Here is a 17895-nt window from a genome sequence, read left to right as displayed (position 1 = left end):
CAATTTATACTAGTTTAAACAGAGGCTTTGATTTTTTTTTAAATCTATTTTCATCTTAGGTCTTCTTTACCCTTAATAATCAGAATAAAAGTACAGTCCCTCCCTTCCTTCCATCACCTTAAGAATCAAAGACAGATGTTTTTCATGATAATTAGTACTGAAGAACCTTGCAACAAGAAGGAACACTCTCTGTTAATATCTGAATAGCTCTTGAGTCTAAGAGATCAGGTGTAGATTTAGAATACTACAGCAATTATGAAATATGTGCATAAAAACTCACATGGCTGTATTTTTTATTATTCTTCCTTGGTCCATTTTCTGCCCAATGCCATGTACAACAAATACAATATGAGTAGTCTGTGAGGGCTTATCTTCCAAAGTAGCTTCTTCTACATAGCCTCTATGGAGTCTGGTCCCACTACTTGAAGCTGTGGAAAAGTCATGACTCTTAAGTTCAATATTTTAAGCTATCATAGTTGGGATTTTTCACATATATTTGAAAATTTTAACAAAAACCACAATCTGACAAATAAAATTTCAGTCAGGGGCAAGTTTAATTTTTAAAGTTTGGAAATCTACGCACATATTCAACTTACTTGCTCAGAATCTTTTTTTTATCTCTCTGAATCTTGTTTCCTCACCCCAAAAATGGCATAATAATATTTACACTACATACCTCAAAGGATTGTTGTGAAAATGGCCTCTGTAAATCTTAAAGACATTGTAAAAATATTTAATTTTTTGCTTTTGACATTGTTTCCACATACTTTTAGCTGTACAAAATCATCTTTTGACTATTTTTAAAAGCATAATAAAAGTTATTAGTCCAGCTACATTTCTTTAAATATTTAATATTAGATTATGATGTAGGTCAATTAACTCACTAGTAAATAAAATGGGGTGAAAACAATTATTATAAATATTAGCATTGTCATAAATGAAAAATGTGAATTCATTAAATATTTTTTAAGAATAGAAAAAGCAACATTCTTCATTTGTTGAGTGGGAAAAAATCTATTACCTTTAGAAAAACCCAGCTTTTGCGTAACTGTTCTTGCAATTTTAGATGTTGTTGCATCACTGTAAAGATATACCTCATCCACACTATGCCAGTCCACATGGTTTCGACTCAACTTGAAACTATGAATAGCTGTTACAAAGAAAAAAAGAGCAATCTTTAAATTAAGGCTACGATGACAAACTATATTTATATGGAAAATCATAAAACTCAAGATTTTGTCCCATTAGTTCATACTCAGAATGGGTGAATAGTGGATACATCATTTAATATGTTGAACAATAGGATTAGCCTCTGCATTTTACCCCTTCAACTATGCATGCAAATACAAAATTTTTAACCTTCAGGGAATTCAAAGGCAGTGTATATATTTCTTCCAGTCTCATTTTTGCTGTCCCATCTTAGGTCTAAAAAAATTCAAGTTAATGGCATGACAATTTGACCTTTATAGTTTACTCTTTGATTTATGTTATAGATTTTCTTCTGTAATTTAAGGCTCTGTCTTAGTAGGCACGGAAGATGGGACAAGAAAAAACATGGTACAATAACCAGAAAAAGTATGGTTATGATTTGAGTCTGAGATTCAGAAACAGTTTTAGACTACTAGAACTACACATTTAGGAGTCTTTTTTTTCTGCTAGAAGATTGTGTCCTCTAACTTAAAGAAAACTCATGCCATTTGGGAGGTGGCTAACTAAATAATTAAAATATAATTCAACATGCCTTGTTAAGGTAGTTATCAGTCTTGGAGATTAGTACCAATGATTAATTGTTCTCTAATTACCAGTTTGATTCCCCTAACAAGGTAACTTAACAAAAAAAACCCCCAAAACATTTTTGTTCTTTTTTACTATTTCCTGTATTCAAAAAAACATAACTTTCTAGCAGGCTGATTTTTAGATGTTTAATTTGCTAATTCAGACGTTACTTCTTTTCCCATCCAAAACATTAAGAGGTTTGGATTGAATGAAGAATTTGAAATTTACCTAAATATATGTTATGGGGAAAAACCACAAGAAATTACTGCTTAATTTTACCACATCAGGGCTTAGTATGGACACTAAAGAAAGCCATCTAACTCCAGATTCTGACTATATCACTTAGCAGTTTTATATTTCTTATCTTCTGAAGGACTCAAAAGAAAAAGGATTTTTCTACTCTCAGGAATGTTGATATGAAAAATTTGTGTACTAAACTTTGGGTAACAAAGGGGAGCAGGGTACATGTATTTGAGATCTTTATAACATTTCTAAGTTACTGTTTTTTTTCTCACAAAATCCTTGTGAAGCAGTATATTTTAACTCCATTTTATAGAAGAAGAAACAAAGGCAGAAAGAGGTTAAATGACTTGCCACATAATTATTTTATTTTATTTTTTGGTGGCAGGGTTAGGCTCAAGTGTCTGATGAATGGAATTTCCGATATAAAAAATGCATGACCAGGCACAGTGGTGTAAAACTGTAATCCTGGCCACTGGGAATACTGAAACATATGGAGTGTAGAACTGCTGTATTCTGAAACCAATCTATACTAAGTCTGGCATCAACATGGTGAGACTCAGACAGTGAACAGCCGATTGGGGACCAAATTGGCCAAAACTGAAAACAGGGCAGGTAAAAGTTCACATGCTGATCTGCAGCAGTATCAGGTCCAGGAGAGGCCAATGCATTTTTACCCTATGTAGGATAGGGAGACCCAACCTCCAAAAAAAAAAAAGAGTTATGGATTTAAAGTTGACTTCTAGCTCATTATATAACTTTAAAAATATACCCTGAGTCAATATTTGCAACCATAGAAGCCTTTATTTTTAGTGTGTCACATTCCAAGAGAACTCCTGGGAAAGCACATGATCCTTAGGTATGATTGCTACAAATAGAATTTTTAAAAATCATTCATATGTGGAAGTTAACTTCTTCCATTTGTCTTACAAAATATGCCTAATGATGCTATTAAAAATGTGCATAAGACAAAGTTTAAATTAATGTAAACTACTGTGTGAGTAGTATTTTTAATTGTAAGGAAAGGATAGGTGGAAAAACTCGGACTTGTGTATATGAAGGAAAATTTTCCAACGTTTTGTTCTAAAAGTTTTGTACTAAAATCATTTAGAAAATGATTTAACAAATGTTAACATAAATTACTTTCTAACCCAACCTAAGCCCTTCCATAAAATATCTCTAGTTGCAAAATATTCTGATACTTAGAATATTGAAAATGCAAGAACACTATGTTTAGCACTGTTAGGGGGACGATGAAAATTGGTTTCTCTTTAGGTAGCTTTGACCCAAATGGCTCAATAACTTCAACAGTGTTAATTAACCCTTATTGGCTCACATACATCTTATTAATAAATATATGACTATTTCTACAGCTAATTAGCTATAGATTAAAAAAGCATAAAGGACATAAGGTAATTAGCTATAGATTAAAAAAGCATAAAGGACACAAAGCACTTACTAATTCCTAAAAATTTAAAGACACATTACTTGCCTAAAAAGCAGAACAAATCTTTCAGAATACTTTACCAAAACAAACAACTGAATGCCAAAAGCCAGGAATATAACTACATGGAGGAAAAAAAACAAACTACAATTACCGTACCTTGGGAACGCTTTCGTTTAAGACATGCAGCATCTGTACTCTCCTTATATCCTCTCCATTTGAACAAAGGGAGGGAGAAGGGAGGGAGGTGGTAGACAACTAAGAAAGTAAAAACACTGAGCTTCAAAGTAAATTTTAAACGAGGATGTTATTTTGTCTTTTTGTTGTAGTGGTAACAGAAATGATGATATTGGACAAACATTATTTAAATGCTTAATTTACATAAAATCTAATTACAATTAGAGAAGTAAAAGAACATCCTCATAATGTTTATCAAATATATCATCAGCTTGTATTGTAAAGACAAAAAACAAACATGGCATCTAAAATCTTTAGCCAAGAACAATCATGTGCCTATCGCATTTAGAAGTTTTGCATAACATATACAAAAGAATGTCATTTTTGTGTTCACGTATAGTTCAAAATTCTCTTTTGAAAGATTTAAATGCTTACTCACCCACCCACTAAGGTTATTTACATTTACCAAATATGTATAAATGATCCAGCATAAAGCTGATCAACAAGTTATGAATTCAAGTGATACACTTTTAACATACGAACAAAAAATTTTACTGAGAAAATGAAGATGCTTCTAGATGTGTTTTGTTAGGGTGCCTTTTGCATTACTGCATTTCTATGGTAGATAAGGAGAGTCTTATTTTTCACAAGACTAGCCAAGTTGTTAAAAGATTTTTAAAATATGTATATCAGTTATATAAGCAAAAGGGCATAACAAAGAATGAAAAATCAAACTGTAAACTACACGATCATTACCACATTCCTTAATGAAAGAGGCTGGCAAGAATGACATCATATAAACACGAATTAAACAACAAAAGGATGTGTCATATTTGGTAATAGGTAAATAAACCTTAAAATAAACCATTAATAAAGTTTATTTTGACATAATTGCCAAAAGAAAAGGATATTAAAAATCATCTGAAGTTTGACCTTACAATGTAACTTCTGAAATATTGAGTTAATGAACAATAGAATATGTGGAATTTAATTTACACTGGTGTTTAGTTGTTAAGATTTTTAACCTCACTCCCTTCTATCTAAAAGTAACATTAAAGAAGGGTTAGATACAGCTCAAAAAAATGAAAACCAATAGTATTCTATTGTGCTATATTATACATATAAAATATAGTCTTAAATTTTACTCAAAATTTTTGGTCATTAAAAGTAGAAATTTATGAAGCTTAAGATAACTAACTACAGTATTTTTAAGAAGCACAAAAGCTAAAAGCCATGACCAAAAGTTAAAAATAATGCATTAATATTACAAGAATAACACTGACCGCAATAGGGAAGAGAAAACATGCGAGTGAAATTAAGGTTTGTGATTAAAAATGTTTCTTCTTTCATGTGCCTTCTGGTAGGTTATTGAGAAAGATCTATCACTTGTAACTGGGGATAGAGGTTATAGTCAATAAGATGCTATCTTTAAGGAAATCCATTAAAAAAATTTGATAAGTGGTTAAGGTGGCTCAAATTGTCTCTCCAAGCCAAACCTGAAAACACACAACTAAAAACATTTCAAATTACAAACAGTACTATATTCACATTTTTTATTTCCATTATTTATTTATTATTAAAAAAAAAAAAACCTAATGGGAAATATCCAGATAACATGACTATCTTAAACTAACAAAAAAATATAACAATAACTAATTTCCAGTATGCCTGTACAGCCATGGTGATTAATTAAAAAAAATCAAATGTTTCATATCCTATCCTCTCTTAGCTCCTGCCCTTGCCAAAAAATAAGGTTTTGGTGGGGAGCCCAAGTTAATAGGGGGAGAGGAAGAAGATATATAAGCACATAAACTTCACAAATTTTAAAAATTTTCTAAGTTTTCAGTACTGGAGCCATTTCCTGTTCTTCCTCCCTACTCCAAATTTCACTTCAAAACTATTTGCTTTACTCCCCTCAAATCCTCATTATGTTTAGAGTACTCCATTTGGAATACTTTCACTAAATAATTAGCTCATGAACTTCCCCCAACCCTCTACTGTAACAGCAGAAAGAGAGAAAAACGTTTTGCATTCAAACCAAAAAAGGAAGTAATATAAATTGTCTAAAAGACAGGAAATAATTCTAATCCTATAAATTTGACTTTGAATCCTGAAATAATTCTAGAATGCATGATTAAAGAAATACTTAGTGATTATCTTTTTTAAAAAGGTGGAAAGAACATTGATCATAAAGAATCAATGTGGATTCAACAAGAATAGGCTAGCACAGACTTTTTTCCTTTCATTTTTGGTCAGAGTGGACTGGAGATATTAAGACAAAATGTAACAGGGATAAATGTAGGTCCTTGGTTTCAAAAAAATAATTTGTTTTTTTTTTTATTTTTTATTATGCTTTTTGGAGGGTAATTGGGGTTAAGTGACTTGCCCAAAGTCACACAATCAGTAGTGTGTAAAGCATCTGAGGCTGGATTTGAACTCAGGTCCTCCTAATTCCAGTGTCAGTGCTCTATTCACTGCGCCACCTAGCCGCCCTCAAAAAAGTAATTACATAAGTACAATGTGGGGAAGGGTTTGGTTAGATAGTTGTTTGTCATGAAGAGATTTCTGCGTTTCAGTGGACCCCAAGCACAATATGAGTCAGTAGTGTGATTAGCCAAAAGACATTACAATCTTGAGTTGCATTAAAAGAGGCACAGCTTCTAAGAAAAAGGAGGTGATTGTCACCTGGAAAGACCACCTTTGGGAAGCTATATCATACTATTTTCCATTCTAGAAGGACCTTGGTAAGTGGGAAAGAAACCAAAGAAGGGCAATAAAGATGGTGAAGTGTCTTGGCACCATGCCATACTAACTGAAGTAACTGGGGATGTTCAACCTAGGTGAAGTCTCAGGGGAAACATGATAAATATGAAGTAACTGCAGGGCTGTTATGGGGAAGGCCAGAACTAGGAACAGATGCAAAGAAGCAATTTTTGGTTTTATGTCAGAAATTTCTTAGGAACTGGAGTTTTAATGTGGCTAATGTCAAAGTTGTCCCCTTCCTCTCTTAGAAGTTCATCTCTTGTAAGGTACTGAAATTCTGAGATGCAAACAACACAGGAAAGGAAAAGAGGACACTGAAAAAGTACTAATCATTTGATCAAAAGAGTGCTCCCTCCTCTCCTTTCCCACTTACAAAACAACCACCTAACTTACTTTGACCACTAAATATAGCAAATTTGTTCATTTTAAGCCTGCTACTTATTACAAACAAGTTAAGGACTTGCCTCAGAAGTGAAAATAAAAACCAAACCAAAACAAACAAAACCAAATCCCTTTCCCTGCTAATTGCAAAGCAAAAAAACAGAATAAGCTCCTAGATCCAAGGCTCTCATGTAGGAAAAAGAGAGAACTGGCATGAAAAGAATTATATATACCTAGGAAAGTAGGTAAGGAGAGACAAGCAGTGTATCTTGAAGAATAAAACATCAAGAACCTATAATAATAACCAGAACATGAATTAAGTAGGAAGGCAATCATTCCAATTAGTCATATTATTTTTTGTGTTCCTTGTTTATGATGTAGAGGTTACTGTGGATTCTTAAAAGACTATGTCAGTGGAATAATTACTTGGCAAAATACTAGTATAACTATGACCAGAACTTTACCAAAGACTGGCCCCCAGGTCATGAAATTTTCTAGTAATAACAACTCACAAAGACAATAGTTCAGTCTTTATTGATAAAAGAGAATGCTTACATTGATGAAATAACGAATCCTTGAAATACTTAAATATGAAGCATTTATTAATTACTTTATCACAAAGGCCTCAAAAGAGTAAGAAAATATTTCCCCAGACTTCTAAGCTTTCAAAGAAATCTCTAAATAATTTTTTTCTGCTCTTGATAGCAAAAAATGAAAACAAATCATAAACTATTCCTTTCATAGAGAACTATATTGTTCTTTTCATAGAGAATTATATTTAATGAAGCATCTGATTTAAATATGAATTAAAGTTTTATTTTCATTTAATTAATGCTTCCAAGAATGCATTCTTCATATTGCTCACTCTATCCTAAAACTATTAAAAGAAAATCTGTGGTAATTGGGGCAGGAAGGTGAAGAGAGGAGAATCTAATTTCTTTGGGGAGCAAAAGTGAACCTGAATAACCAAAGCAGAGAAAAAGCCTAAAGAAAACAGAACTGATTAAGTAAGACATCTAAGGAAAGGAACTGTGCATTTATGTATGTGTGTATGCATGCACGTCTATATGGATATTTTAAACTATAGGCATCTATACATACATATACATGTAGACATATATGTACACTTATACACACTCATAGTGTAAGACATGAAAGATATTAGACATTTTGAATAGACAAATGTTCTTGATATTCTTGACAACTTATTGTGAGATACTTTTAGCATTCAGATGCTTTTTATAAAAGCTACAGTTTAAGCTTTAGTCACAGTCATAGTTTTATCTCACCCATAGTATGGATTACATATTTTAAAAACTTCGGTGGAAAAGGATTTTTACTCTAGAAAGTATACAAATAGTAAAATCAATGAATACCACATATCTTAACAGCAAACATATATTTGATATACATTAATATAGATATATTAACATATATTTGATATATAGTATTGATGGGAAATTCGTGCACTTGGAACAAGCAATATATATTTATATATATTGCTTTAAATGTTACTATAGAAAGTAAAAGCAACAGAAGGTGATGTCACCTAAACAGGGTCAATTTGAATTTTGAGGTCTTAACAAATGTTTAAAACCACAAATACTTTTTCTCCTGAAGAATATAAGTGCTTAGTTAAAATGTCCTAAACTTATAATGAATTACCAAGTTTAAAAAAGGATTTCAACAGAGTAGGAGAAAGAAGGTAATATATATTTTCTTGTTTATTCCCTTCTTCCTCTAACTTCCTGGGTCTTTCTGAATGTTGTGGGGGGTTTTGTTATTGTTGTTGTTTTTGTGGAGGGTTACTTGAGTGTTTATATGATATTGTTTAGATAAATTAAGATTTTTAAAGGTATAAGAGCTGAGATGCATTGATGGCATTTTATTTTTTTTTAAATAGCATTTAGTTCTCCCAAACAGCATTCAAATTCTTTCATGATGAAAACATATTGTCCTCTTTTCATAGTAGTTAAAAACTGGAATAAAAATATTGGTGCCCACTGATTGGGGAATGGCTGAATAAACTAACTTCGTTGAATACTATTGTGCCATGAAAAATATATGAAGAATTCAGAGAAACAGGAGAATATTTCCATAAAATGATGTAAAGCGAGGAGAGTTAAACTAGAATAACTGACATACATTAAGCGAAGACAACACTATAAAAAAAAAAAAGAAACAAGTTAAAATTGCCAATATTGATTCCAGACAACTAATGTTGGAATATTTTTCTTTCCTCTTGGTAGAGAAATGATAGGATATGTAATAAATACCATATATTTTGTCAGTCAAGGTTCCTGTATCAGGAGGCTTTACTTAACAGGTTTTTATTTCATAGTTGAGTACTTGTGGAGAAGGGTTTTGGGAAACTGTTGTGGTATAAAAATGCATTTAATAAAACATTGAAAAGAAAAAAAAATGTTGGCCTTTATAATGGCAGAATGACTAAAATTAAGCAGTACCAAAGAAAGTACTTATTGTAGGACATAATGGCATATGACAAGCTGTATCCAGGTCAACAAAGCATTATTTTTATGGCCCATCTGCTAGAACACAGAAATGGCTGCTACACAAAGAACTACTTCTTCGTAATAGCATTTACTGAGATTTAACCTATATTCCCCTCACATTGAAACAAAAGTACATCAAGCTTCCACTTAATCCTCAAAACTTAATATTGAAATCACAATACTGATAATATAGAGTAAGCAGAAACTACTAAAGGTGTAAGTTAGTTTTCTTCAACTCAAGTTTAAGACAAATGAAAAGAAGCCAAATGCAATACATTAGCTAAATGTATTAAAGCTAAAATGACAAAAATCAACTTCTATATAGTTACAGAAAAACTACTACCAAGTTGGTATTAATGGTATTTTAAACCTGACATTACATTGTGAACCATGCTGCTCCCTAATTTGTGATTAATCCCTCTTCTCCCTCCTTACCCTCCCCCTGCCCCCAACAAAAAAAGGGATGATCCGTACAACAGCTTTGAGCCAGGGAAAGTCAAAACCAACTGTTTTATTAATATTTGAGCATCATTGATTTCCATGAATAATTTTAACAACTCAATTACAAGGTTAATTTCTACTTGACCAATAAAGGGGCTTTTTTGTTGGTTTCTGAGAGAAGATGTTTTATTGGTATAAGTGTATTTTATTTATTTTTTACAATGTAGGTTTTATAAGAGAACCTCCCAAAGAAAGGCAATCATGGATGAAGAAACACTTCAAGAAAACAAGATTAAAGAAATCTGTAAGATACTAATCTACCTGTTCGTTATACTTACCAGCATAGCTGATTCCACTGCCTGCAGTAATAATAGAATAGAAGTATTTTAAACAGTGCTATAAAAGACTTGTATTTTGCTCAGTTACCAAAAGTTTTATCCAAGCTAAAACCATCTAGATTTTAAAATTAAATATTACCAAATTCTTATCATATTATAAACATTCTGCTTTGCAAACATATTCAAGTATTAACTTATTCAATTAAAAGCATTAAACTATTTCAACTATTAAAAAGTTATGTCTGGGGGCAGCTAGGTGGCGCAGTGAATAGAGCACCAGCCCTGGAGTCAAGAGGACCTGAGTTTGGATCCAGCCTCAGACACTTGACACACTTACTAGCCGTGTGACTTTGGGCAAGTCACTTAACCCCAATTGCCCTCCAAAAAGCAAAAAAAAAAAAAAAAGTTATGCCTACCATATTCTATACTAGTAGAATTAAAAAACCTGATCAATTGAAGGAAAAGAAAACTAACCCTATATGATGCCATGAGGTAGATGAAACTGTGCTGTAATGAGGTCCTTCAGTACTTCCAATAAAAATTCCCCTTGATAAAAGGATTAAAACAAGGCCCATGCCATATAATATTTCATATTTCAATATGTTGTAGAAGTTCCATTATTACCTAAGTGGTCAATTTTAATATAATATGCAAATGTATTTAAATAAGAACTATTATTATAAAACAAGTACTCTATCTCCTAAATCATGAAGTGGTGATGCTAGAACATGCTAAATGTTAATTTCTAGATTTTATTTGGATTACAAAACATGTTATGAGATTAAAAAAAACTGAACTGGTCTTACCATCTTTTCCATCCATGGGTCTTGACACTTCAATATCAAAATTTTCTTGCATCTGTTGACCCTTAAAACACTTAAGGTGTTCTTGTTCAATTAAATTGCTTTCCTCCTCTTCTAGTGGCTGCCAAGTACCATCAATGAACCACTGTCCACGCATTACTGGTATTTTGTCACTTTCTAGAAACATAATAAATCAAAGAATATATCATTTTAGCATTCTGCTTTTTAGGAACAATAAAGTAACAACAATTTTTTTGTATTGTTCCTATACATCAAATACATGTTTAAGATGCAGTGGTATCAAAATAACTTTTTTAAAAGTTTTAAGTTTCCAAGTGAAGATTTTAAGCTAGAACAATATATACACTTTCAATAAGCACATCATTATTGTTGTTGTCTGACAGGATCTATGATTTCGATAGTTCAGGGAGCTCTTGGGGAGGAACTAGTTCTACTAATGCAGATTGGCATCTTCTTTGAAACTTACATTCACTGAGTTACCTGAGGAATTGAGAAGTTAAAATGACCTACCTAGGTTCACTGTGCCCATGTGTTAGCCCAAATCTTTCTGTGAACCCAACTCTTATCTATTAACATCATTTTGTCTTTCAAATTTAATTATATTACATGAAAGATTACATTAATGTAAAAATGACCAAAAAACTACATTCTACTTATCTAAGTGCCTAAAAATAGTACTTGAGCAGTTAGGTAAATAATCATCTTGCATGGCCAAGAGAACAATTCTGGAATTACAGAAACAATCAGTACTCTCTTACATAATTTTAGCAACAGCATACTTGTTCAGCTCCCAAGTCATAAGCTGGGAACAACTAAAGCCTTTAAATACTAATATTTCTTCATATATTTTCTCTACTCCACATTCAAAAAATTAATAAAATTCTTTCCTTAAATAATCCTCCCCTCCCCACCATATGAACTTTTTCTTTCTTTTGAACAAACAGTGACAGCTGCCAGGACAGATTCCTTGTGTCTTAATAAAAAAAATCCATCAGATTCACTGCTTCTAGAGATAAGAGTGCTTGCCTTAAAGAGCAATGATCAAATAAAGTATAAAGTTTTTTGTCCTAGTTCACTGGCTAAGCAACTTATCAAGTCTTCTATCTTCACCCTAATGATTCTCTAAATTCTAAATCTTTTGTTATCTTTCTCTGATCCCTAAGGGTTATTGAATCCTTGGTAATGAAGAAACTATAGTTATCTATAGTTAACTATAGTTATTTGCAACTTTGTTAGGAAGATAATAAACCAATGAACTAGGACTGGATTACCAGACCAAAGTTCCCAAATCTTTAACTCCATAGTAATGAATGTAAATTCTAAATGTAAACCTTTTAATCACCCTTTCTTTTTCCCCATTTAACAAATACAGACTTTAAAATTACATCAGGATCCAGATCTACCTGGTTGGCTGGTTATTGACCTTCATTTTACAAGAAGACCAAAATGACATCACCATGCTAATGTTAAGTTCCAATGTGTCTGATTGTGGCTGATCAGACCAATATGAGCTTGGAATGATCTACCACAGGTCCAGCACAAATAGTCAGTCCGTGTGAACATTTGGTGTGGATACTCTAAATTTGCACATCCTATGCTTCCTTTCAGCTGTTTCAATCTCCTTTACTACCACTGTTTTAGACTGAAAACATCGGGGAAAAGGAATAAAAGGGATAGATTAATGTAAGTGCAATAGTTCTCTGCAAATCAATGGAAAATGAGCACAAAATACGACTGTAGGGTGCCACAAAGAAAACTCAAAGGGAATAAAAAGAATCATAGCAACATTCTTCCTACAATGCTTAAAGGTTTACACACTGCTTTCCTCAATACCCCTGTAAAGTAGGTAATGCAAGTAATACTAACCCCATTTTAAAAACAAAGGAATTGAGGTTCAGAGAAGTTAAGACTTGCCAATGGTCATACAGCAAAGTTAAGTGTCAGAGCAGATGAAACCAGAAGAGAATGCCTGGTCTAATTCTTTGGCTCCTGATCACTGACCTGCTCAAACCTCCAGGGTAAGTGGTTGTTAATCCTATTATTAAAATTATTTCTGTTTGTAAATTCCATAATGCCTCTCTGTAACTATTCCAGTGTTACTATTCTTATAGTCAAGCACCTCTTCCTTTATCTCTAAAAGAACTCTTGATGTAAATTTAAACACAATTCTAACTGCTCTCTTCTGCTAAAATGGTCAACTAGTCAGCATCTTTTTAAGAATATAGGGGTTAGTTCAGGGAGGGCAGAACCAAGATTGCAGAATAAAGGCAGAGCCTTGCCTGAGCTCTCCCCCAAATCTCTCCAAATAGCTTTAAATAATGACACTAAAATTCCAGAGTGACAGAACCCACAACAAGATGGAGTGAAACAATTTTCCAACCCAGGACAACTTGGGTCAGCAGGAAAGGTCTGCTGCACCAGGATGAGAGTAGAACCCAGTCCAGTGCAGACTAGGCCCCAGAAAACTGGGAGCAGGCCTTGGGTGACTGATTTAGTGGTAGCAGTGGCTGTTTTGAGACTTCTCAACCTACAGATAGGAAGGGAGTTGGATAACTGGGCAAAAGGAGATTTGCAGGGGTCAATGGGTAAGACTCCGCTACACTGCTTATAGATCTAGGTCAAATCCCAAGGCAGGGAGGAACACTAGCACACCAGAGCTTGTGGCCACAAGGGAGTGTGCATCTGGTCACAGTTCCAGGTTGGAAAAAAGTTCTTGTGATTTCTCACAGACCAGTGCATAGTAAACAAATTTCTTTCTAAATCGTACCCCCTTGGAAGAGCAGAAAACAAATCTCTAGAATTACCTCTGAAAACAGCTGCATAAAAAAGGTGAAGCTTGGGACAGTACCCCCTAGACTCTGGAAGCAAAGCCACACTTTGGCATAGATTTAAAAGTAAAGAAATAGGCTAGAAAACAAGCAGACAACAGAAAAAGATCCTGACTATATAGAAAGTTACTATACTGGAATATATTTTGGAGGGCAAAAGAGCCTGTATTACAACTAACAATCAACTACCCAGCAATACTGAGTACAATCCTTCAGGGGAAAAAAATGGACAATCAAGGTGTGAAGGGAATCGTAATTTTCACAATATGTATATGTATTATATGATATATTTTACATATGATATATGTAATGAATATACTAACAGATAAGATTTTTCAGAATTACCTCTCTTTTGAGCCAGAAGCTCACAATGTCACTTGAAATGATCAATTAAACTCTGACAACACTCACAATCACTGGCATTCTTATGCCTGCGTAACCTTAAGTGAAGTGGATTGCAAAACCTGTTCCCATCACAGAATTCTGGTCCTGTTCCACCACAAAATGACTCCCAAAGCAATGTTGCTCCCATAGGGCTCCAGAATTATTGTTATTGTCTTCCACTTGTGGGCTAGTCATGGGAAACCACTTGAGCCCTTGAAAAGGAATGTTTGTAATCTACCTTTCCCCCCTACCTTCCCATTTCGATTTGTATCTGCCTTCACTTCAACAAGGTGGAATTCTGAGAATTCCTGATTTGCAAATCTGTTCCTCATAATGAAATAATTAAATGGCTACCTGATTACTGGTACTCTGACTCTGGCCTGCAGTTTCATCATTCTCTGGTTATTAGAGACTGGCTCACTAAAATCCTGTCAACTAACAAGAGTATTTTCAAGCAGTTCTAAACCAGAGTTGAATAGAAAATCTGATTTTCAAGTACAAGACTCAAGAGAAGCATAAAAAGATAAAAAGGAAAGAGAAATCATAAGGGATTCAAAAAGGTTAAATTGTTTACATTCCTACATGGGAAAATGTTGTTTGTAACTCCTAAAAACTTCCTCATTATTAGGGCAGTTAAAAGGAGTATACATAGACAGAAAGCACAGGTGTGAGTTGAATATGCTTGTATTGATGGGGTGCTTGGGAGCTTGTACTTGGACCCTAATTCCAAGATCACATTTCTCCCTAGCTTCAAAACACTATCCCTGACAGTTTTCTCCCCAGCCCAAGGACACTAGCAATAACTCATGAGTGGGCCCCAGGAAAACAAACTATCTTTCCCCACCACAAGAACAAGCTGACCTCTGAAGAAATTTTCTTGTGAAAACAGAACTATCTTGTAACCATAGAATTACCACATATTGATTCCCAAAGTTATCATATTCAATCCAGAGATCAAGCTATAGACATTAATTCTCAAAGCTACCTTGCTACAGATGTTAACAGATCAAAAATACATTCCTGAGAAACCTCTTCCCTTTGTTTCCAGTAATAAATAACACCTGTGACCAAGGTTGTAACTTTTTACCTAATTAGTATATCTGTCAGATAATCCACTACTTTTTCCTATATAAAATTTAGCATCGTTCCTGTTAAGGTCCTTAAGGAATTCAAGTTCCATGAGGAGATCTGCCTGCCGTATTGGTGTTACAATAAACCTCTGCCAACTTGTCTTGAAGAATGCTTGAATGTGTGAATTCATTCCAGATGACCCTCTCTTATACTTTGGTCCTCGAGAGGTCCGTGGACCCTGCCTCAAACTGCATTAGTATAATTATCTAAAAAAAATTAAAGGGTGAGAAAGAAGAATGTACTGGGATAAGGGGAAAGAGAGAGGTAGAATGGGGTAAATTATCTGACATAAAAGAGAAGTGAAAGATCTTTTACAGTGGAGGGGAAAATGGGGGAAGGAGAGAGGGGTGCATGTGAACCTTACTCTCATCAGAATTGGCTCAGAGAGGGAATAACATACACACTCAATTGGGTGTAGAAATCTATGTTACTATATAGGAAAGTAGGAGGGGATGGGGATAAGAGAAGAGGTTGGAGGAGGGCCAATGGTTTGGAGGAGGTATAAGTCAGAAGTAAAACACTTGAGAAGAGACATTGTAAAAACGGGAAGAGAGAGAGAGAGAGAGAGAGAGAGAGAGAGAGAGATGAATGGGGAAAATATATAGTTGGCATTCATTACTATGAAAATAAAATTTACAGCAAGTTTCTCTGATAAAGACTTCATTTCTCAAACATTCAAGTCAAATAAAGTTCAAATTCAAGTTAAATTAAGAGCCATTCCTCAAATGATAAATTGTCAAAGGATATGAAAAGGCAGTTTTCAAAGTAATAAAAGCTACCTATAGTCATATGAAAAAATGCTCTAAATCACTACTGATTGGCCAAAATGACAGAAAAAGAAAATGACAAATGTTAGAGAGGATGTGGGAAAATTAAAATGCTAATTACTGTTGATCAAGGTGTATACTGATTCAACCATTCTGGAAAGCAATCTGTCACTATGTCCAAAGAGCTAAAAAACACACAAATCATGCATACTTTCTGACCAAGCAACACCACTACTAGATCTATATCCCAAAGAAAATTTTTTTAAAAAGGAAAAGCACCTATATGTACAAAAATATTCATAGTAGCTCTTTTAGTGGTGGCAAAGAATTGGAAATCGAGTGTATATCCATCAACTGGGGAACGGCTGAACAAGCTGTTGTATGTGAACATGATAGAATTAATGTGCTTTGAGAAATAGCAACCAGGATGCTCTCAGAAAAACCTGGAAAGACTTTTGCTAAGTGAAATGAGCAGAACCAGGAGAACACTGTACACAGTAACAGCAATATTGTATGACGATCTACTGTGAATAACTTAGCTATTCTCAGCAACACAATGATCCCAGACACTCTGAAGGGCTTATGATGAAAGGTGCTGTTAGGATCCCCAGGTCAAGACCAACCCTCTCTTTTTACTCTTCTTTTTTTTTTTTTTAAACTATTAGGAGACACCTTGTTTTCCAGAGCTAAGGCCCTTGAAAGCAAACTGTGTCCTGAGCTTGGCATAACAACAATCCTTTGAGCTTGCCATCTAGATGAACTCAACCACAGCAAAATTCCAGAACTGTTTCACACCAGCACCAGGTGGTCTCTGAGCTCAGAGAAGCACCTATAGTGCCCATATTCAGGTCATGAAGTTCTGCTGTGAATCAAACTTGTCCCATTGTTGCTGTTATCCCTCATTGTCAGGACTGCATAGCTGCCAGTAATGTATACTGAGATTTGCCCACACTAAAGCAGCACATGTCTAATTTCTTCAACAGAATAAAGAAAACTTTTTGCTTATGATCACTGCTATCTCTTTGGTTCTATCTTGTTTATTTCATTTTTTTAGAGTTAACTAAATGCAGAGAGAACATACATTTTCTTTATTTTTCTTGGAGTTTTTTGAGCTTGTGTTTTCTTTCAGAGCATGACTTATAGGAAACTGTGTTTTGCATGACTACACATGTATACCTATGTCAAACTGCTTGCCATCTCCATGGAGGAGAGAAGGGGAGGGAGGGAGAGAATTTGTGACTCAAAATTTGAAAAGAAGACTTTTAAAATTGTTTTTATATATAATTGGGGAAAATATAAAATACTGAATTACCAAAAAAAAAAAAAAAGATAAGAAGGGTTGTTAACTCTTTTTAGACTAAAAACAGAAGGACTTATATAGATAAGCTGACTGATGGTGATTCAATTTAAAAGGATCAAAACTTATGAGAGAAATTATTATTAATAACCAAGGATTTGGGGAGATCCAAGGTTTCTTCTCTTTATACTTATCATTTGAAAATTCACTCTCTTGAAGGAATTTACTGATAATGAGATTGAATTAGCTCTCCTCAATCTTGGTCAGACTCCACTCAACATTACAAGAAATTTAATCCCACAGAGTTCTACTCAGGTCTGGGTGGGGTTAAATTCCTTGATTAGATTGCCTGAGACAGTGGGTAATTTAGAAGTAAATAATATAATCAAAGTTCATTAGAATAGGTCCAGCCCCTCATTGTAATATTTATTCTCTCATTAACTTTTTTAAAAAAGCAATCAGGGTTAAGTAACTTGCTCAAGGTTACAGTTAAGGCCAGTTATTTTTGTGTGGGTGCTGAGTATCTGAGGCCAGAACCGATCCCAGGTCTCTCCACTCTGGGGCCAGTGCTCTTACTCTCTTCGCCACCTG

The 17895-nt window shown here is 33.9% G+C and overlaps 1 protein-coding gene across 5 annotated transcripts in view; it reads right to left on the bottom strand.

Annotated features, from left to right (window-relative positions):
- Positions 1 to 17895, bottom strand: part of DDHD1 (DDHD domain containing 1) — a 124773-nt gene that overhangs the window by 79056 nt on the left and 27822 nt on the right. The window contains exons 2-6 of one of the 5 annotated variants that reach the window (XM_069082209.1): positions 10880 to 11053; positions 10074 to 10094; positions 3620 to 3718; positions 1022 to 1150; positions 281 to 428 (exon numbers count right to left, since the gene is read on the bottom strand). In XM_069082209.1, coding sequence (XP_068938310.1) covers positions 281 to 428; positions 1022 to 1150; positions 3620 to 3718; positions 10074 to 10094; positions 10880 to 11053 — 571 coding nt within the window. The remainder of the gene's footprint in view (positions 1 to 280; positions 429 to 1021; positions 1151 to 3619; positions 3719 to 10073; positions 10095 to 10879; positions 11054 to 17895) is intronic. The other 4 variants (XM_069082210.1, XM_069082211.1, XM_069082212.1 and 1 more) reach the window with 4 other exon arrangements.

The sequence above is a fragment of the Petaurus breviceps genome, unplaced genomic scaffold (genome assembly GCF_028583685.1).
Source record: "Petaurus breviceps papuanus isolate PSGF00001 unplaced genomic scaffold, PetGlider_PUasm1.0 164, whole genome shotgun sequence".
NCBI classification, from domain to species: domain Eukaryota; kingdom Metazoa; phylum Chordata; class Mammalia; order Diprotodontia; family Petauridae; genus Petaurus; species Petaurus breviceps.
Note: the sequence above shows the minus strand (reverse complement) of the source record. Positions and strands in the feature narration are given on the sequence as shown.